We start from the raw sequence: 22,983 nt of genomic DNA, 5'->3' as shown, positions 1-22,983 counted from the left end.
GTTGTTCTCCTCTGTTTCTTTGCATTCTTCACTCAAGAAAGCTTTCTTATCTCTCCTTGCTGTTCTCTGGAACTCTGCCTTCAGTTGCGTATGTCTTTCCCTTTCTCCTTTACCTTTCACTTCTCTTCTTTTCTCAGCTATTTGTAATGCCTCCTCAGACAACCACTTTGCCTTCTTCCTTTTCTTTTTCTTGGGGATGGTTTTGGTCACCACCCCCTGTTCAGTGTTACGAACCTCCATCTATACTTGTTCAGGCACTCTGTCTACAAGTCCCTTGAATCTTTTCATCACCTCCACTGTACAATTTTAAGGGATTTGATTTAGGTCATGGCTGAATGGCCTTGTAGTTTCCCTACTTTCTTCAATTTGAGCCTTGAATTTTGTAATAAAGAGCTGATGATCTAAGCCACATTCAGCTCTTGGTCTTGTTTTTGTTGACTGTTTAGAGCTTCTCCATCTTCTGCTGCAAATAATCAATCTGATTTCAGTATTGATCATCCTGTGATGTCCATGTTTAGAGTCATCTCTTGTGTTGTTGGAAGAGCGTGTTTGCTATGACCGGTGTGTTCTCTTGGCAAAACTCTGTTAGCCTTTGCCCTGCTTCATTTTGTACTCCAAGGCCAAACTTGCCTGTTACTCCAGGTATTTCTTGACTTCTTCCTTTTGCATTTCAGTCCCCTATGATGAAAAGGATACATCTTATTTCGGTGTTAGTTCTAGAAGGTCTTGTAGGTCTTCACAGAATCATTCAACTTCATCATCTTCAGCATTAGTGGTTGGGGCATAGACTTGGATTACTGTGATGTTGAATGTTTTCCTTGGAAAATAACTGAGATCATTCTGTCTTTTTGGGGACTTCAACCAAGTACTACATTTCAGACTCTTGTTGACTCTGAGGGCTACTCCATTCCTTCTTAGGGATCCTTGCCCACAATAGTAGATACAAGGGTCATCTGAATTAAGTTCGCCCAGAGCTGTCCATTTTAGTTCACTGATTCGTAAATGTCGATGTTTACTCTTGCCATCTCCTCTTTGACCACATCCAATTTATCTTGATTCACGGACCTCACATTCCAGGTTCCTATGCAACATTGTTCTTCACAGCATCGGACTTGACTTTCACCACCAAATACAACCGCAGCTGGGTGTTGTTTCTGCTTTGGCTCGGCCTCTTCACTCTTTCTGTAGTTACTTCTCTGCCCTTCTCTAGTAGGATATTGGACACCTACTAACCTGGGGGGCTCATTTTTCAGTGTCATGTCTTTTTGTGTTTTCATACTGTTCATGGGTTTCTCAGGGCAAGAATTCTGAAGTGGTTTACCATTCCCTTCTCCAGTGGACCACATTTTGTCAGGCCCTAACTAGCAGGGACATGCTCTTCAGCCCTGGTTGTCCCACTGCTGGTCCTCGTTGACTATGTGAAACTTTCACTGGCTGTCGAGTGTTGATCAGAGGGTGGCCCGGGGTAGAGGCAGAGGCCCTGCTGGAGTGGCTGGGAAGGGGGTCCAGGGGAGGCTGGAGCCAGTGTTGGAGGACACCCAGGAATGGAGGGCTCCTCAGTCTCTCTGCTGCCAGTGGCTGCCCTGGGGCCAGTCCGCTGCCAGTTTAGCTATAGGCTATATGAATGTGAATCTTAAGATATCCTGCTGATCTCTGACTTGGTGTTCGTCAAACCAGCTCCCTCTAACTGGATCCCCCAAATGCTTATTCTCACTCCAGCCCCACTCACTAGGGGGTGTATGACAGTTCAGTTCAGAGTAGAAATAAGGGTTTGCTGTGTTTATTTTAATCACAGTATGCGTTCGTTTTGCAGCTTTAAGAAAAATTAACTATTTTTTCTATAATCTATAACTATAATCTATTGCCAAGGTCCTTCCTAGGGCCTAGAAGCAGTTCATGCAAGCAAGTACTTAGAAGCTTAAAGAAATTACTGGGAAATTGAACTTCTGATATTTACCTTAATGAGAAAGAAGGCAGATATTGAGGGAAAGAGAAAGTTTTTATTATAGTGTCCTCTTTTTGTCTTGGGTCGGAAAAGGTAGATAAGTCACTTCATTAGTTATTGCGTTTACGCAGAAGTATATTGGCAGCTTCATCAGGCTTCTGAGCCCATGTCTTCCCCTTTTGCCGTAGTTGTTTGGAGTGGTGATCCTGGCTGTATCCACTTGGATTGCTTCTATGCTTTGATTGTGAATAATGCTGCTGTGAACATAGGTGTACAGATATCTCTGACTCCCTGCTTTCCATTCTTCTGGGTAGGTATCCAGGAGTGCAGCTGTTGGATCGCATGGTAATTCTATTCTTTTATTAGATTTTGAGGAACTGCCATACTGTTTGCTGTAGAGGCTGCACTCTTTTACATTCCTCCCAGCATGTATGAAAGTTCTAAGTTTTCTACATCTTGCCAAGACATGTTATTTTCATTTTTAATTTTTTTTGTTATCGCCATTCTAGTGGTACGAAGTGTTATCTCACTGATTTTGATTTGCATTTCCTTAATGACTAATGGTTTTGAGCATCTTTTCATGTGGCACACAAACTTCTAAAAACATCCAGAAGGATCCACCCAAGCTGACAGTGGTTTCTCTTAGCACTTGGGGGAATAACTGGTTTGAAAGTCATTACCTAGTCAATAAGAAACCTAACTTTGCATCACTTAGAGAGTGTGTGTGGTGGGTGTGTGTAGCCATTATTTCTGTTAGTAAAACTATAGAACAAGTTCATGCTGGTTAATACCTTCATCTGATTGAGGTACCTAAAAATAAACTGAGCACTTGAACAGGGTGGGGAGGTTTATTGACCCAAAGAATTGATATAGTTCTTTGCCTTCTGAAAGATGATTTTGATCTTGCTGCAAAGTAAGGATTAGATTGCTTCAGTCTGAACCATTATACGTCTTCTCATTGTACAGGGAAATGAGGCAGTTTATTTGACCAAGGGCTCAAGAGTGTGAGCTCTGAATCTGACAGCTGGGGTTTAAATCATTTCTCCATCACTTCACTGTCTATCCAGCTTCAAATACTGTGTAACTTCTCATGTCTAATTTACCCATCTATAAAATGGGATGTTACCTCCATGGGGTTTGTGTGGATTAAATGAGTTAAAATAGATTAAACATTTGGGACAGTGCTACCACTAGAAAACACTCAAATGTTATTACTCGTAATTTATTACCAAAAAAGGGCCAGTGTAGTTGGAGCGAGAGTGCCATAGATGATGGGCCCCTCGCCTGGAGTCTTCAGGGCTCTCATTGGGGACTTTGTGGATTTTGTTGTTGTTGTTTTGTTTGTTCTTTGGCCACCCCACGGGCATGTGGGATCTTAGTTCTCCAGAAAGGGATCGAGCATGCACTCCTTGGATTGGAAGCATGGGAATTCTGAAGCACCAGGGAAGTCCTTATTAGGGACTTTGGATTGTATCCCAAGTACAATGAGTTGATTAGCTCAGCTTTTAAAAATTAGTCTAGCCCAGTGCTGTCCAACAGAAAGCCCGTTCAGGCCACTTATATAGTTTAAAATTTTCTAGTAGCCATGTTAAAAAAGCAAAAGAGAAATGAAAAGTATTTTTGATATTTTATTTAACCCAGTGTATTACAGTTTTAACATGTAATTAGTATTTTTAAAATTGAGATTTTGTATTTTTTGTACTAACTAGCTGTTCAAAGTCTGCTGTTTGTTTTATACTTAAGTGCATCTTGGACATGGATTAGCCACATCCCCAGTGCTTAATAGCTACATGTAGACTTTGGATGATGAAGATCTATTATGAGAACAACTGGAAACAAAAGTGAATGTGGGAGACAACATGGGAGCATGTTGCAGAGAGAGATCTGGAGGCAGTGTGGTGGCAGAGAAGAAAGCAGCTGGCAGGCCCAGGGCATTAGGTAGGAGGCAGCTTGTGTAGGTGGACTTCCGTTGATGAGCTTGAGGGAAATGCAGGTGCAGTTACCAAGGCTGAGTGCACGGTTCCTAGCGTACGTGACTGTAGATGGTCTTGCCAACTTACTGTGAAATGTAGTAACAGAGGAGAAAGGGACTCACTACTGGGCTTGGACCCAGGTGTCAGGTTTCAAGCATCGCCTGAAGAAGATGATCATCTTCCTCTGTGACTTCGAGGTCTGTGTGAGTAGAGGGTAACTTGGACTGTTCTTGCACTCAATTGCTCTAATCCCATGACTTTTATGGAATCCTAAATTACAGTCGCCTCCCCATGTAAGAGAGTGTATCTTGTGACAGTTGAGGATGGCTAGAAAGTTGTGAGGACTAGGAGATCTGTGTGCTACACTGGAGGCTGAGATTCCCCCTGGATGTTTATTCAGTTTAGCCACTCTGTTGTGTCCAACTCTTTGTGAACCCATGGACTGCAGCATGCCAGGCTTCCCTATCCTTCACTGTCTCCCAGAGTTTGCTCAAACTCATGTTCATGGAGTCCATTCACTGAGTCAGTCCATCGTCCATTGAGTTGATGATGCTATAGAACCGTCTCATCCTCTGTTGCCCTATTCTCCTGCCCTCAGTCTTTCCCAGCATCAGGGTCTTTTCCAGTGAGTCGGCTCTTTGCATTAGATGGCCAGAGTATTGGAACTTAAGCATCAGTCCTTCCAACAAATATTTAGGGTTGATTTCCTTTAGGATTGACTGCTTTGATCTCCTTGCTGTCCAAGGGATTCTCAAGAGTCCAGCATCACAGTTCAAAGGCATCAATTCTTTGCTTGGCCTTTTTTATTGTCAAGCTTTAACATCCATACATGACTACTGGAAAAACCATAGATTTGACTATGCAGACTTTGTCAGCAAAGTGATGCCTCTGCTTTTTAATATGCTGTCTAGGTTTGTCATAGTTTTTCTTCCAAAGAGCAAGCGTCTTTTCATTTCATGGTTGCAGTCACCATCTGCAGCAATTTTGGAGCCCAAGAAAATAAAGTCTATCATTGTTCCATCGTTTCCCCTTTCTAAAGCATCTAGCTGTGGGTTTTGTTTGTTTTGTGTTTGGCTGTGCCGTGGGATCTTGATTCCTTGACCAGGGATTGAGCCCTGGCCCTTGGCAGTGAGAGAGTGGAGTCCTGACCACTGCGCTGCCGGGGAATTTGCTCCCTCTAGGTTTTCAGTGATGAAGATGATGTGCAACATGGCTTGTCAGGTTGGCAGTGATCTGGTCTGTCTGTGTGTGTTGATCCCCTTGAGTTGAAAGTCCATTTCACAGGAATGGTTTGAATGTTACCGAAGTAGTTATAATGGTAACATTTAAGAGAAATATATATTAAGGTAGATATTTTTAAAAATTATCTTGTATTTGAAATTTGTACCATTATTTATTAGAAATGTAATTGGTACATGCAGTATAGAATTTTTGTTTTTTTAATTAATGTAGCTGGTTGTCTGTAGACAGATGTAAGAGAACAAAGTTCCTGGGATGATTTATCCATATCTGGCAACAACTGGTTCCTGTTGCCGTAAAATGTGTTGAGCTGTATTTGTAGAAAGTTCCTTTCATGTCTGATGGCTTTTCTTCTGCTCCTGTGGGAATGAAGAATAGGCAGAATGACTTCATTCTTACAACCTCTCCTCAAAGATTGAGTTTGATTTTGTATTCGGGAGGCTGTTGTTTTTGTGTGTGTGTCTGCGTGTGAACAAAGTGTGCTGGGGCAAAAGTATTGAGTATCCTACTTTTAGTTTTAATTTTACTGGCTTTTATAATGCTTGTGACTTTGCACGTGTACTTTTTTTAAATGTGTGTGTGTCACTTCACTTGTGTCCGACTCTTTGCAACTCTATGGTCTGTAGCCTGCCAGGCTGCTATGTCCTTGGGATTCTCCAGGCAAGAATACTGAAGTGGGTTGCCATGCCCTCCTCCAGGGGATCTTCCCAGCCCAGGGATCAAACCTGCTTCTTTGTCTCTTGCTTTGGCAGATGGATTCTTTACCACTAGTGCCACTTGGGAAGCCCTTTTTATATCTTTTCATGATAAATATCTCTTTATATCACTGTAGACTTTTTATTGAATCTAGAATTTGTTTCCTTTGCTCCCACTGAAGAGGGTTCCTAGACTGTATCCCCAACACTATCCTATCATCTTCAGAAACGCACACGTTCAGTAAGGAGGACTTGGAATCTAGGGTCATGCATGTCTTATCCATTATCTGGAGCACGGGAGCCAGTGTAACATTTAGGAAGAGGTTACTTGAGACACTACTTACGAATAATCACATCACTATGGTTAATAATCACTAATCTTGTGGGAGAATAAAGATCAGTGAAGAGATCATGAAATGAAATTGCTTTCTCTTCCAGGATTAGGTCAGCTCAGGTGCTGTGGAAATGGGGACACTTTTCACAGTCTTGAGGGTATGGCTGGAGCAAGTGTGTGAGGGAGATGTGGGCAGTACCAGATCATTGATTACCTCCTGCACCAGGTAGAAGTTTGGCATTTTGAAGACACTGAAGAGAAGTAACTTCCAGCAGGAGGGCAGTTACTGGGCTGGAAGAAAGAATTCAATCAGACCCTTGCTTCAGATGATTCAGAATTGATGGGACCTGAGCGGTGGGTATAAAGAATAAGTCATCAGCAGTAGATATATCTGCAGAGCATGGATTACACCACACCCATAGGCGGTCAGGCTTCCCTGTTGACCCAGTGGTAAAGAATCCGCCTGGCAATGCAGGAGGTACAAGAGACATGAGTTCGATCCCTGGGTCAGGAGGATCCCCTGGAGAAGAAAATGGCAACCTACTCCAGTATTCTTGCCTGCGGATTCCATGGACAGAGGAGCCTGGCAAGCTGCAGTCCATGATGAGGTCACAAAAGAGTCGGATACAACTTACCAACTAAACAACAGCAACCATAAGGGGTCAGCTGAAATATGGTTTTAGGGAGGGTGGAAGGAGGACTTCTGTGGCAGAGGAAATCTGATGTGTAAAGTTCAAAGGAAGATTTTCAGTTCTTTATTTTGGTATTCTAGATTGAAGAGAGGCAAGAAGAACTGTTGATTATGATGGTTTCACGAATGTATACACAGAGGCAAAACTGATCAAATTTTGTGCAGTTCGTTGGGCTTCAATAATATTTCAGGGTTTAAAAAAACAAGGCTGTTATCCAGTCATATCGACCTTAGTTATTTTTAACAGCTTTATTGAGATAAAATTCACATACTGTATAATTCACCCATTGAAAGTGTACAGTTCAGTAGTTTCGAATGTTAACAGGCATGTACAGCCGTCACCGCTGTCTGTTTTAGAACATTCCCGTCCCCTCAGAGAGAAACTTCTAGCTTTGTCCTCCACCCCCACCTGCCCTATATAAACACTTGTTTACTTCTTGTCTCCATAGAGCTCTCCGTAACAGATACTTCATATTCGATATGTGGTCTTCGTGACATGTCTCTACAACATATCTCTACAGCGTGGATGAACCTTGCAAACCTTATGTTAAGTGAAAGAAGCCAAAGTTTTCCAAGGTTCATTCACGTTGTAGAGACATGTCAGTTCTTCATTCCTTTTTATGGCCGAATGAAATTTCATTGAGTAGCTGTTCCACAATCTGTTTATCCATTCATCAGCTGATGCACACTTACATTGCTTCCACTTCAGTCTGTTATAAGTTTAATTCTTACTGCTCTCTGATGGCAAGCAATGATCTTTGCAGTTATCCTGTTATTCTTTCCTTGCTGTTTTCTACATTTGGATGAATATTTTAAAATAACGTTGAACATTTGGGATTTTTAAGTCCTAAATGTATAAAAAGGAAGAATTTGACCAAGACATTTCCTATGAGGCTTTAATTTACTTCAATACTTTCTTTTTCCTCCAGGAATTTAAACTCTCCAGTCATAGAGAAATATTTCCTTTCGGGTTTGAGTAAAATAAATGTATTTAGAAATAAGAATTGGGGTTTAAGAGATTCAAGAAAATGTTGGAAATGAGCAGTGCAAGAATTTTTGTTTTTAACTTCTACACAAGGGTGTTTAAAAGAAAACATTTAGTGGCTGAGCTAGATGGCTGCTGCTGCTGCTAAGTCACTTCAGTCGTGTCTGACTCTGTGCGACCCCATAGATGGCAGCCCACCAGGCTCCTCTGTCCATGGGGTTTTCCAGGCAAGAGTACTGGAGTGGGGTGCCATTGCCTTCTTCGGAGCTAGATGGGAGAGATGGAAAATATAAGATGTTCTAGGAGCGGAGAGGAGACAAGAACCTAGGGGTGGATGGTTTCTGTGTCAGATACTACGAACCTTTGTCCTTCTTCCTAGTGAATGCAGGATGAGTCACAACGTTAGAACTAATCAAGTGGAAGTTGTGTTTATTCTGTGAGAGTTCCGTGGGTTGCAGTGTCGTGATAGAATTGAGTAGTCCTGTAGCATGTCTGGGTGCCTACCTGGTAGATTTAGAACTGGTTACCATGGCATTGCTCAGTCATTTAGGGGTTGGAAAACCCTTCTGGGATTTGTGAATCTGACGAGGTTACCGACAGTAGACAGACTTCTCCCATCTCTCAGTTGTGATCACCCCCATAAAGCTTTGAGTTGGCATCCATATATGTCTAGGTCAAAACTGCCTAGGTTGTGTTGTTAAATTGTTCTCATCTATGTACCAAGATTGATGCTTGACTTTTTTAGAGTTATAGTTTTTTTTTTTCTTCTGGTTTTAGAGTCAGGTTTACATACAATAAAAATTTTTTACATATGATAAAAATTTACCATTTTTAACGTATAAGGGCTATAGTTTCTAATTCCTAGAGATTTTACACATGGGATAGTTGACAACCAGTAGCATTTATCGTGACTTAGGAATAAGGTGAGTAAATCTTAGAAGCAATTTTGTTTTGAATATACTAAACTTTATATAATATATGCAGTGAAAAACTTGGACATTTCCTCAATTTTAGTTAAAAACTTGCTTGTATTTATTTATGTCTGTATGTATATTCACACATAAATACATACTGTTTGTGTGTGTACATATATCAGTGTATATATACATACATCACTTTGCCAGCGGGCCTTTTGGAGACATGAGTTTCATGAGCATTGTTGCAGGTTTAGTCAGCGTTTATAAGTCATGAGCATTTAACTTTCATGGTGATTTCTCGTAATAGTAAAAGTTAATGTAGTATAAGCTAAATTATGTGACGACTACTGTATTTAGTGAAAAAGTTGCCTTTAGGGAAAATTAATGATGTTTATTTAAATTATCGTACTAAATTAGCACTTACCCCCTATTTTCTACATGCCTCTTCCACCATCTCTAGCCGCCTCAGTACCCCTGCCCCTCAAGATACCCAAGTTGTCTTGAAGTGAAGTGAAGTCTCTCAGTCGTGTCCGGCTCTTTGCGGCCCCATGGACTGTAGCCTACCAGGCTCCGCCATCCATGGGATTTTCCAGGCAAGAATACTGGAATGGGCTGCCATTTCCTTCTCCAGGGGATCTTCCCAACCCAGGGATCGAACCCGGGTCTTCTGCATTGCAGACAGATGCTTTTCTATCTGAGCCACCAGGGAAGCCTTAAAGCTCTACTATTAGAGTGACTTTCATTTAAAAGCTAAATATTAAATGGCAGATGTCTTCCCTGATGTTTTAATTATTTAAATTGGAATGAGTTAAATATTTTTTAAGAATTCTGTTAAGTGACACAGAAAACCATTTATTGGTATTATTAAAAATTTTTGTAGTTTAAAAAATATAAGTAGATTTCTGTTTAAAGTTTTTTTTTTTTTTTAAGGTATTACGTGTTGTATATTACCTATTTCATGGCATTATGGAAGGTTTCCTGTTCTTTGGCCCTTATTAAAAATTATGTCTCATCCAACATTACATGCATAGCAAACTTATCTCTAGAACAGGTAAACACTGTTATCAGAATACTGTTCCTATTAAGTTATACTAGTATTTCCTCCTGAGAACTAGTCACTTCATTTATGAACTATTTGAATGTCTTTTTTAGGTACTGGGGATAGTACAACAAACAAAAGACATTCCCATTCACACTGAGCATGCTTTCTGGTGACTGAGACAGACAAATTAAATTTTAGGTAGTCAGTTAAGTGTTATGAGTTAAAAACAAAAAACTAAACAAATGAAGCTTTATGATTTAAACAGTAGCTGTAATTTGAGACAAAGATCATTGTGCTTCTAGACCTCACCCACAGGAAATTCACCATGTCAAAGCTTACCTGTGAAAATACTAACAGTTCCATTCACAAATAGGGGTTAACCTTATTTAAAATGGAAAAACAATTAAAAGTTCATCTCCAGACAAACCTTGCTGTAGATTTCAATCTGCACTTAGGAGACAAAGTAAAAGCTTGAAATGTACCATGTAAGATAAACATTCCTTTAGAAGAAATTGCTTAAAATTTAGTAGGAAATTGCCATTAAAACTTACTCAGTGTGTTTCTTGATGGTTTACTGTGTCCTGGGGGGGCCAGAAAACATTTTCAAGGGCTGTCCTTCAAATTTTGCAATAAAATTGATGAGTAAGTGCTTTACTATAAACTAATAGAAGCTTAGTTGGTTTTACTTTTCAAGAAAAACTTGTTAACAGTTCTTAGGAGCAAAAGATAGTTGAATTTGGTTTATACTGATGAGGTATGCCTGCAGTTTATAGTATGATAAAATTTAGTGACTGTTTTCACAGCCTTTTGTTACGTCATCATGCATGTGTAATAATGCTGCTACAGGAAAGACAGTGTCCAGTTGTACTTTTTCCCAACCCATTCTAGGCTTAGAAGACTCTTATTATAGATGCACTTGTTTTTATATTTTCTACTGTTCAGGAATTGATAAACCACTCAGATTAGTCTTTAGTTCAAGATTCCAGGCAGGATATCTTTCTTCATTTTGCTAGCCTGCCTTGAGAGTGGTCTGTTCTGATATATCCTTTAAGTTGTAAAAGGAAGTTCTTTAAAAAGGAAAATCTTAAGAAATAAGCCTTAACTTGGGCCCTTCTCCTCTGCAAGGAGAAAGTGTGACTGTGGTGGTGGTGTGTGTGAGAAACACACGCGTCTTTGTCCTCCGGCCTCAGAACAGACGGCTGTGGCTCTGCACACTGGCTTTCTGGGCCTTTTGTTGTTGTTCAGTTGCTGAGCCATGTCCGACTCTGCAACCCCTTGAACCTCAGCACACCAGGCTTCCTTGTCCTTCTATCTCCTGGAGTTAGCTCAGACTCCTGTGCATTGACTCGGTGATGCTATGCAACCATCTCATCCTCTGTCGTCCCCTTCTCCTTTTGCCTTCAATCTTTCCCAGCATCAAGGTCTTTTCCAGTGAGTTGGCTCTTCACATCAGGTGGCCAAAATATCGAAGCTTCAGCTTCACCATCAGTCCTTTCAATGAATGTTCAGGGTTGATTTCCATTAGGATTGACTGGTTGGATCTCCTTGCAGTCTAAGGGACTCTCAAGAGTCTCCTCCAGCAACCAGAATTCAAAAGCATCAAGTTTTCAATGCTCAGCCTCCTTTACGGTCAACTCTCACATCCGTACATCTTGGTTAGATCAACTTGAAGTCAAGGACCTCCAGAGAGGCAGGAGTGAAAACCCACCAGATGCTCTCTCTGGGGCCCTTCTTGCACTTCTGTATTCCCAAACCCCAGTTAATTTTGGGGGGCTCATTTCCATCACAATTACTTAAAAACCTTCTCCTGCCCTTGCTGATAACACAGGAAACTGAAAACTTATAATTTTGTCTCCCCCTCCTGATAGGTGCTGGATAGTTTACTAGTCCAGTATGGAGTGGTGGAGAGCTGTGAGCAAGGTACATGTCTTCTCAATTGCTTTCAAATTTGTAAAAGGAAGAAAGTAGAAAGAAAACTAACTTCTTTTCCCTCTTCTTTTTTTCTTCCTGTAGTGAACACTGACTCGGAAACTGCTGTTGTCAACGTAACCTATTCCAATAAGGAGCAAGCCAGACAGTAAGCAGTTTGAAACTTCTAATCTCTATGTAATAACAAGGTTGAATATAGTACTTTTATTTTGGGCTAGTGGGTAGCAGACAACTTTATTTTGCGAAGTTTGACCTTGCAAATCTTTGTAAGTTTGAACGTCTGTTAAGAATCTACATCGGTTAAAGTTTTATTACATTTTCAATATAATGTTAATGCCAGTAATAGTTATTTTATGATGCTGAATTATATCCTGTTTGCAAAGTGTTCTGCACGTGGATATCATTGCCAAATTACATTAATAGACCTTTTTTCCCCTTATTATTTGTATGATACATACATTCCTACTGTTCTACACAAAGCTGGTAAGTTGATCATGTGTTAAACCAACACCAGTGTTAAATGTTAAGTTTACCTGTTACTTATTTTTCTCATGATTACCAGATGTCATTTAGAAGTGTGTAGGCATGGCACTAATGTAATTTGGTGGAAAAAAAATATTCCAGTGCAACAGACAGGCAAAATTTCACAGATCAAAAAATTTCCCCTAGGAAAAGATAATTCTGTTGGCTTGGAAATAATCTAACGAACTGACCACTGGAGAGAAGAAATGAGGTGCCCACAAATACTGCTTCTGACTGGGCTGCTCAGAACACAGACGTGGAGGGATGCGCCCGCGGTGCCGGGTCGCGCTCAGTGTTCAGGCGGAGCCAGCCTGTCCTCTCTATGGGGGAGCAAGGGCCGTGCTGACTGACCCTGAGCCCTAAAGGGGATGGGCAGAACCAGCGTCACGAGTGGGAAAGAGCTAGGTTACCAAAGGCAGCACTCGCCCATGGAGGGCCAATGAGAAGGAAGATAGGGCTGGGGAAAGAGATGGAAATCTGCATAACACAAGGGGAACTTTTGTTTTTAAAAGTCAGTAATATTTACATGGTTCGGAATTTTTAAAGTCTAGATGCGTATGCTGCATATCTTCCCTCCAGGGTTGTTCCCCGACCACTTGCCTTTGCTTCCTCGGAGATAACCATATAGAAGGCTAGAACATGTTCTTCCTCCTGTTTTACACAGATGATACCATAGCATCTGAGGGTTTTAAACGTATATAACCTCTCTCTTATAGTTGCATAGAATTTGGTTGTATAGATGTGGAATGTCTTAGTCTCAAATTAGATTTCTAAGTCTCCTGCAGTTGTGAACAAAGATGTAGTGAACCCCTTTTGCAGTCATTTTTCAAGTGTATAAGTACAGTCATAGGTTAAATTCTTAGAAGTAAATTTGCTAAGTCAAGAAGGATGTGCCTTTTTTGTTGGATATTGATGAGTTATCCTTTCTAGATCTTAAATGAGTTTAAATTTCCCCCAGCACTACGAGAGTGTCCATTTCTCCTTAACTTTCACTAACACAGGGCTTTATCAAACCTGGCCTGTCAAGTGAGTAAAAAGTAGTATCTAATCATGTTAATTTCGCATTTGCTCAGAAGCCAGACTCGAGATTCACTTTTAACACTTTGAGACTTTCACTGTATATTAAAAATTTTTTTAAAATTGAAGTATAGTTGATTAGTAGTGTTGTGCTAACTCCGCTTTATAGCAGAGTGACTCAGTTGTGCACGTATATGCATTCTTTTTTCAGTATTCTTTTCCATTATGATTTATCTGAGGAGACTGAATATAGTTCCCTGTGCCAAACAGGAGAACCTTGTTTGCCCATTCTAAATGTAACAGTTGGCATCTGCCAACCTCCAATTCCTGGTCCATCCCTCCCCCACCCTTAGCAGCCACAAGTCCAGTCTCCATGTCTGTAGAGACTCTTTAACAGATTTTAAAATATTCAAATGTTCCTTCTCTTTGTATCTTTCATTTATTTAACATAAATGTTAGCAGTTTATGTGCTTAGTCGCTTAGTCATGTCCAACTCTTTGTGACCCCATGGACTGTAGCACACCAGGCTCCTCTGACCATGGGGTTTTTCAGGCAAGAATACTGGAGTGGGTAGCCATTTCCTGCTCCAGGGGATCTTCCTGACTCAGGGATTGAACCTGTGTCTCTGGAGTCTCCTGCATTGGCAAGCAGATTCTTTACCACTGAGCCACCTGGGAAGCCTCAACAGTTTATATGGAGACATAGAATTGTAGTATGAGTTGTAAAATAAACTGATTTCTCACAGAGTTTATTCTTTAATCATGGTATGAGAGGAACAACAGGAAAATTTCACATTTTATATCTGAAGTAGAGTGAGGGTAAAAGTGTGCAGGGAGAAAGACAGGTGCTCCATTCATTTACACGATTCAGTTGTGTAAAGAGCTCTGCTAAGTACTTGACAGAGCCAGCTCTCTGGTAGATGGAAAATAAGGGATGCCATGATAAACCCAAGGATATTTGAGGGTTGTCGGAGGCCAGTCCCAATTGCCTTACTTGATGATTTATTATCTGAGGCTAGCTTGGTAAAGAGGGAAATGCTTAGTGTAACAGTTATTTAGCCATATGGGAGAACGTCTTTGAAGAGATTTAAAGTGAACTTGGATGGGGACAGGTTGACACTTAGCACCCCTACCCCCCTTAGAAAAATTCCGAAGCATTAGGTGTATAGGCACGGGGCAGACTGCCCATCAAGGCAGAAGACATGCCTAGCAAATATGGAGACGATTTAATTCTAAAAGTTCTTTGTAATGATTGTTAGAGATTGTCAGGATCCTGTGGATCACATGAGGGAGGAAAAGACTGTTAGGAGTTTGTGGTTGACGTAACTATAGCATCTAAATAAATGAGCTGGGCATCTCCAGGAGGGAAGGTCATCATGTCCTTTATTCTGGTAGCCAGTCCATTACCATTCATTGAGTGTCAGCTGTTGACCAAAGGTTGCCAGTGAATAAAGGCAAAGTTTCTGTCCTCAAGGGTGTGCCCCTGGTGGTGGGAGAATATTTGGAGAGGGATTACTTGATTTAATTCTTGTCCAAGTTGAATTTTCCTTCTAAGAATCCTGGGTTTTCTCCACCTGAAGAATTTCAAAGATCAAAGAGAATTAGACAATAAGTGAGTATTCATAGGACGTTAACAGAATGGACAAATAGTTTTGTGGACAGTGTTATGAAAGCTATTAGTTCTCTAGTAAATTTTTTTTTAAAGATAGGAAGTGCACTATCATTTTTAAAGGAGAATTAATTGTATTTGAAAGGCATTTGATAAAGTGGAAAAAGCATGGACTCTGAGGTCAGGCAGCTCTGACTGTAACCTTAACCTCTCTGAGTGTCTTTTCTCAGCTACAAAATGAGGGCTGACAAGAGACGAATATGTTTGTGTATATATGCCCACATATATAGACAGTGGTCTTACCAAATGGCCTGGCGCCCAGTAAATAACCCATTGGTCCTGGGCACGCACAGAGCAGCTAGTCGTGCCTTGAGCAGGGGAAGGCTGATCCATTCGGGACTTGTCTGCTGAGCCCAGCGAGCCTGTTCTCTGGGCTCCACCAAGACTGTATGCTGCCTAAGCTAAGCTGGCATGATTTCTTCCTGCCTTTGCCATGGCAGCCATCCAAAGCTTACTTCTCTAGGTGATAAGGGCTGAGTTGACATTCTCAGTTGACGTCTTTAGCGTGTGTTAACATAGGCGTCTCTGTAACTGGGATGTGCTTGTGCAGGTGTGAGTAGAGTGTGGAGACTAAGAGGGTTCATTTCCAGAGTCTGGTTCCATGGAATGGACTCCTTGTGACACTTTTCTAGCTGTGACTCTGCTCAAGTTAATGTTCCTTAATATAATCCTGTCTGTGAGATGCAAAGGTAGTAAGGCAATAGCTATTAAACGTTTTCCCAGTATTTTTCACTGCTGTAGAGAATGCCCTGTTATTGTACAGGATGCTTCATTTCAGATAATAACTGGGATTATTATAACCCTCAGGAGTTAGAGACCTAGTTCAAAAGCCTCTTTTTACTTAAAGCTTTATGAGTGACACACTTCTTTTTTTTGGTAATGAATGACACTTTTAAGAGGATTCCTCAATAAGGCTGTCTATAGGACAGAATTTAACCTGGAAACTCCTGCCATCTTGTGGCTAAGAAAAAAATCAAAAGTTAGCAGTGCTAATAGTACTAGGAAATAATATATTTGTTTTAACCACAAGCCTCAAATTACTAATGTCTTAGAATAATAAATGAGTAAAAATAATGAAAACTTATTTAAATCAGGAATATGTATTTAGTGTTTCTTGTTCCTGGAAGCAAGACAGACTTGGATCTCATGGGTACCCTATTCCTTCCATCTTCTAGGGATGCTCAGATAACAAAGACTCTAATTCACTGGAAGATTTGTCATGGGTGACAAAGAAATAACCCTTCAGAATTTATACATATTAGTTATTTTTTTATTTTAGAGTTACTATTTCTTTTCTTTTCTTTATGTATTTAGGGCTGTTTATTATCTAGGTCAGTTCAGTCCAGTCCCTCAGTCGTGTCGAGCTCTTTGCGACCCCGTGGACTGCAGCACGCCAGGCCTCCCTGTCCATCGCCAACTCCCAGAGTTCACTCAGACTTACGTCCATTGAGTCGGTGATGCCATCCAACCATCTCATCCTCTGTCGTCCCTTTCTTCTCCTGCCATCAATCTTTCCCAGCATCAGGGTCTTTTCAAATAAGCCAGTTCTTCACATCAGGTGGCCAAAGTATGGGAGTTTCAGCTTCAGCATCAGTCCTTCCAATGAATATTCAGGACTGATCTCCTTTAGGATGGACTCGTTGGATCTCCTTGCAGTCCAAGGGACTCTCAAGAGTCTTCTCCAACACCACAGTTCAAAAGCATCAATTCTTCGGCGCTCAGCTTTATTCACAGTCCAACTCTCACATCCATATATGACCACTGGAAAAACCATAGCCTTAACTAGACAGACGGACCTTTGTTGGCAAAGTAATGTCTCTCCTTTTTAATATGCTTTCTAGGTTGGTAATAACTTTTCTTCCAAGGAGTAAGCATCTTTTAATTTCATGGCTGTAGTCACCATCTCAGTGATTTTGGAGCCCCAAAAAATAAAGTCTGACACTGTTTACCCATCTATTTCCCATGAAGTGATGGGACCAGATGCCATGATCTTTGTTTTCTGAATGTTGAGTTTTAAGCCAACTTTTTCACTCTCCTCTTTCACTTTCATCAAGAGGCTCTTTAGTTCTTCTTCACTTTCTGCCATAAGAGTGGTGTCATCTACATATCTGAGGTTATTGATATTTCTCCTGGCAATCTTGATTCCAGCTTGTGCTTCCTCCAGCCCAGCGTTTCTCATGATGTACTCTGCATATAAATTAAATAAGCAGGGTGACAATATACAGCCTTGATGTACTCCTTTCCCTATTTGGAACCAGTCTGTTGTTCCATGTCCAGTTCTAACTTGCTTCCTGACATATATACAGATTTCTCAAGAGGCAGGTCAGGTGGTATTCCCATCTCTTTAAGAATTTCCCAGAGTTTGTTGTGGTCCACACAGTCAAAGACTTTGACATAGTCAATAAAGCAGAAGTAGATATTTTTCTGGAACTCTCTTGCTTTTTCCATGATCCGTCTAGTCAAGGCTATGGTTTTTCCAGTAGTCATGTATGGATGTGAGAGTTGGACTGTGAAGAAAGCTGAGCTCCAAAGAATTGATGCTTTTGAACTGTGGTGTTGGAGAAGACTCTTGAGAGTCCCTTGGACTGCAAGGAGATCCAACCAGTCCATTCTGAAGGAGATCAGCCCTGGGATTTCTTTGGAAGAAATGGTGCTAAAGCTGAAACTCCAGTGCTTTGGCCACCTCATGCGAAGAGTTGACTCATTGGAAAAGACTCTGATTCTGGGAGGGATTGGGGGCAGGAGGAGAAGGGGACGACAGAGGATGAGATGGCTGGATGGCATCACCGACTTGATGGACGTGAGTTTGAGTGAACTCCGGGAGTTGGTGATGGACAGGACAGGGAAGCCTGGTGTGCTGCAATTCATGGGGTTGCAAAGAGTCGGACATGACTGAGCAACTGAACTGAACTGAAGGTTTTTCTAAAGATAAATTTGGCATTTTATTTTTAAAAATTGATACAGTTAACAATGCTGTGTTAATTTCCTCTGTACAACAAAGTGATTCAGGTACGCATACATATGTATGTGTGTATTATATATAATGCACTGAGTTATCTGCAGTGGCTCAGTGATAAAGAATCTGCGTACTATGCAGGAGCTGCAGGAGATGAGGGTTTGATCCATGGGCCTGGAAGATCCCTTGGAGAAGGGAATGGCAACCCACTCCCGTATTCTTGTCTGGGAAATCACATGGACAGAGGAACCTGGTGGGCTACAGTCCACTGGGTCATAAAGAGTTGGACATGACTGAAGCAACTTAGCATGTATATATATGTGTGTGTAGACACACACACATTCTTTTTTGTATTTTCCATTATGGTTTATCCCAGGACATTGAATATAGTTCCCTGTGTTATACAGTAGAACCTGTGTTGTCCAGGGATTCTTATTTCTGGTGTGTATTTTTTTGTTGTGGAATAGAAATGAAGTTTATATACTGCAGCTGTTATTGCAGATCTTTTTATATCAGCCTGAAGATTTGTATAAAGTACACACAGAAGTGTTAGAAACAACTTGGCTGATGGCTAAGGGGAGGATGTTGACTCTTAAACTTTGAAAATTATGTAAATGGAAGATTTATTCTAAAAAAAGGAACAATAGATTAAGTAGCAAGACAAAGAAGTTTTTTGCCTTTTTTTGCCATTCAGAGATAACCAGTGTGAAATTTGACATCAAGTTCAGTAGACTTTGTCTCATGCATTACAACTTACTATTTATTATTTACAGTTGATTTTTATTGGAGTATAGTTGATTTATGATGTTGTGTTAGTTGCTGCTATACAGCAAAGTTAATCAGTTATGAGTGAGTGAGCGGAAGTCTCTCAGTCATGTCTGACTCTGCATCTGCATGGACTGTACAGTCTATGGACTTTTCCGGGCCAGAATATTGGAGTGGGTAGCCGTTCCCTTCTCCAGGGAATCTTCCCAACCCAGGGATCTAACCCAGGTCTCCCGCATTGCAGGCATCTTCTTTACCAGCTGAGCCACCAGGGAAGCCCAAGAATGCTGGAGTGGGTAGCCTATTCCTTCTCCAGTGAATCTTCCCAAGCCAGGAATCAAACCAGGGTCTCCTACATTGCAGGTGGATTCTTTGCCAGCTGAGTTAGTAGCTGGTAGCTACCAGGGAATCAGTTATGCATATACATATATCCAGTCTTTAGATTTTTTCCCATATAGGTCATCATTACAGCTTTTAAAATGCCAAAGATCATTCTGTAGAATTGTGCAGGCTGTCTTCCCGTTAGCTGTATTTATACTATTAGTAGTCTGTCTCTGGTATGGCATCCCTACCACAGTCTGTGTAGCTAGTCCTCTGGTGGGCATCTAGGTTGTTTGCAGTTTTTTGCCATTAGAACTAGTTTGGTAATGAAGTCTTTCATTGTTTCCTTAAGATGCCTCCCTGCAGTGGTATTACCAGGCTTTTGGTAATTATTGCTGAATTGTATGTCTCAACCTCTTACTCTTGGTACAAGGAGAAAATGGAATGATGTGACTTTTCAATGATGGCTAAGCCTCATTTTGTTAGGACCTACATGATACCCAGCAGTGAGATCTAGGAAGAAGGAAAAGATTTTAGACATGGAATTTATAGAGTCGAAAGACCATAAATCTGGTCGTTTATAGTTTTTCAGGTGAGGAGGCTAATGCCAAATCACAAAACAACCTTTCCAAGGTTCTTTGGCTACTTACTGTTCAAGCTGGTTTAGAATTCTAGTCTCTCATTCACTACTCAGCTCTGTATGTGTGTTCCATTGGATACATTTAACTTCTATGAGACTCTGTTCTTCTTACTCTCTAATCTTGAGATAAACTACTTATTCGTTCTCGCAAGGCCCTTTCAGTCCTACCCTGTGATCTACCCCAATAAACTTAGCAATGCGATTAAGTGCTACCAGCCAGCAGAACTGCTCATGGGTGGGAACTTCCTGGTGGTCCAGTGGTTGGGACTCTGTGCTTCCAATGCTAGAGGCCTAGCTTTGAACCCAGGGCAGCCAAAACAAAGCAAAACAAAAAATACTACTCACCATCTTCTGAGTGACTGAAAATCACAGCAGAGCAATCAAGTAATGATGGGAAACAGCATTCTGAGTAATACACATGTGGGATAAACATCCTTGAGTTCTGCTGAACTGAATGCATATGTTTTGAATAATTAGATGACAATTTTTGATCAGGTATCTTGCATGTACAGTAAGGTTGGTGAAAATACTAGAATGTTTTCCCCTGAATTCAGCAGACCACTAGATAACATAGCATGGAGAGGTTACAGTGGTAGACTTAAAATTCATCAGTGTATAGTGTTCAGTCATGAGACAGTCATTGCTGGCAGTTTATTCACTCCTGTACCTTCAGCTGTGTCCAGGTGTGGAGTGCCGTGTGGTGAGGGGTCAGGAGCCCTGGCAGCCAGCAGTGGGCATACACAGGGCAGGCTGTCTGCTCTCTGACTGGAACAACCTGAGTTTGGAGTCTCTGGGGCCCAGATGGCACTGGGTCCTGGAGCACTGTGCCGCCTGGCCTCCCGATGGAGAGCATCTTTTCTTTTCCCCTCAAAGAAATCTTAAAGCAGAACAGTGAAGTTGGGAAGTTGTAGTTATAGTTTATTCCAAGTTGAGAGTTGTTTCTCGGAACACACATGACTGTATTTGGATACACAGAAGCATCTGGTGACTTACATGTTTATCTCTATTTATTTCCATGGAGAAGGATATCTGTCTGTCTGTATATGTCTCTTAATCAGGAAAGAAGCTAATTAACTTTTTAGTAACATGGACTGTAGCCTGCCAAGCTCCTGTGTCCATGGAATTCTCCAGGCAAGAATACTGGAGAGGGTTGCCATTTCCTTCTCCAGGGGATCTTCCTGACCCAGGGATGGAACCCACATCTCCTGCATTGCAGGCTGCTTCTTGACTTTCTGAGCCACCAGGGAAGGGCTCCCCCGCCCCCAACTTCTTTTTTTAAAGTAACATTACTGACTTAATTGCACAGTCACTCACTCTCTTCTGAAGTGCTCAGTTTTAGAGTGGGGAAGGATGTTACTGTGAACTGTCGCCTTTTATGTCCCAGGTCAAGTTGCGCCCTTCATTGCATGCAGCTCTCCTCTTGTCTCTGAAAGAACCTTCAGGGATAGGTTTCTCTTGGGCTTTGAAAAGCTTTATCTCATTTGTTGAAACACCTGTAATTCCAAACTTTCTGTAGTAAACGTACATCATTGATGTTAATAAAATTTCTAGCTGTTGTCTTCCTTTAGAAATAGCCAAAATACTTTAGGGCCCTTAATCCACATATTCTTTAGGAAAAAAGGAGAGGGAAGAAGGCAGGAAAAATGTGTCAACTGAGGGTTCTTGTATCAGGGCATTGGTAAAACAAGTTTTTCTGTGTGTCTGCTATCACCTATGAAGCTTATGAAAAGAATGCCATCTTTAGCTATTTTTTTTTTAAATTGAAGTATAGTTGATTTATAGTGTCTTGTTAATTTCTGCTGTACAGCAGAGTGATTCAGTTACACACACATACATACACGGGAAAAGAACTCACATGGAAATATCCCAAGATATATTGTATTTGGAAAAACAACAAATCACAAGACTATGTATATCATGATCTCAGCTACACTTTTTTAAGAAGGTACTGAACACTTACACACCTATGTGAACAGATGGAAAGAACTGGTCCGTTTGCAGAAGTTATCACAGTTAACAGTTACTCTGGGAAGGGTTTTGGAAGTAATGGTGACAGAAATGTTTTGATACTTTGTTAGTCTGTATGACTGGGATCTTTTAAAGAGTCATTTCGTGTGCCCGGAGCTGTAGGACAGTGATGAGCAGGCCCCTGACGCGTGAAAGGGCAGAGTTCTGAGTCCTGAGGACACTGGTGGGTCTGGTCTGGTTTTCTACATCTGCCATGCAGTTTCATGGTTCTGTTACCCTTTTTGGTGCTGGGCCTATTCTCTTTCCTTTTGAAATGGAAAAATCTCCAGATAAAGAAAGCAGTACGTGAACCACAAACGATCATTCTGAGCAACCAGACAGATCATTTTACTCCTGTTCTTCTCTCCTTGCCTGGGTCGAACTCAGGGTCCATTGGGGTACCATCTGAGCAAAGGTTCTGAGCAACCCTGGAGAAAGCATGAGGTCTTTTTTTTAATTTTGTTGTGCACTGGGAGTGTGTATTATTAGGGTGATGTCTATATGGCAGTATCTTCTGTCAACTTTTATTGAGTTCTTCGCATTTAAAATATGTAGGTAAGCTAGAACACACCAATTTATCTTATAAACTTAGGAATCTTACACACTTTTCTCATAAATGATAAGTTAAAGATGCCAGACATGGTATTTACATAGAAATGTAAACAGGCAGACTCCTTCTATGGTGTGAGGAGCCGAGGGAAGGGGCAGTCATTGGAAGGAGGTCCTGGCGGGGCTTCTGGGACACTGGGGTGTCCTAGCTCTGAATCTGGAGATGCATGCTCACTGTGAGAAAACTCAGTGAAATGTTTGCTTAAGATTGGGTACTTTTCCATAGTTCAGTTCACTCGCTCAGTCGTATCCAACTCTTTGTGACCCCATGGACTACAGCACGCCAAGCCTCCCTGTCCATACCAATTCCTGAAGCCTGCTCAAACTCATGCCCATCGAGTTGGTGATGCCATCCAACCATCTCATCCTCTGTTGTCCCCTTCTCCTCCTGCCCCCAATCTTTCCCATCATCAGGATCTTTTCAAATGAGTCAGTTTTTCGCATCAGGTGGCCAAAGTTCTGGAGTTTCAGCTTCAGCATCAGTCTTTCCAATGAATATTCAGCATTGATTTCCTTTAGGATTGACTGGTCTGTTTGATCTCTGTGCTCTCCAAAGGACTCTCAAAGAGTCTTCTCCAACACCACAATTCAAAATCATCAATTCTTTGGCCCTCAGCCTTCTTTATAGTCTAACTCTCACATCCATACGTGACCGCTGGAAAAACCATAGTTTTGACTGGATCCGCCTTTGTTGGCAGAGTAGTGTCTCTACTTTTTAATATGCTATT

General features: G+C 41.2%; 1 protein-coding gene across 3 annotated transcripts in view; it reads left to right on the top strand.

The window, feature by feature from the left end:
• IGF2BP3 (insulin like growth factor 2 mRNA binding protein 3) overlaps positions 1-22,983 on the top strand; it is a 144,548-nt gene that overhangs the window by 94,019 nt on the left and 27,546 nt on the right. For all 3 annotated transcript variants that reach the window (XM_059885708.1, NM_001192288.4, XM_059885707.1), the window contains exons 4-5: positions 11,690-11,741; positions 11,835-11,898. In XM_059885708.1, the coding sequence (XP_059741691.1) occupies positions 11,690-11,741; positions 11,835-11,898 (116 nt within the window). The remainder of the gene's footprint in view (positions 1-11,689; positions 11,742-11,834; positions 11,899-22,983) is intronic.

This window comes from Bos taurus, chromosome 4 (assembly GCF_002263795.3).
Source record: "Bos taurus isolate L1 Dominette 01449 registration number 42190680 breed Hereford chromosome 4, ARS-UCD2.0, whole genome shotgun sequence".
In the NCBI taxonomy this organism is placed as follows: Eukaryota; Metazoa; Chordata; class Mammalia; order Artiodactyla; family Bovidae; genus Bos; species Bos taurus.
Note: the sequence above shows the minus strand (reverse complement) of the source record. Positions and strands in the feature narration are given on the sequence as shown.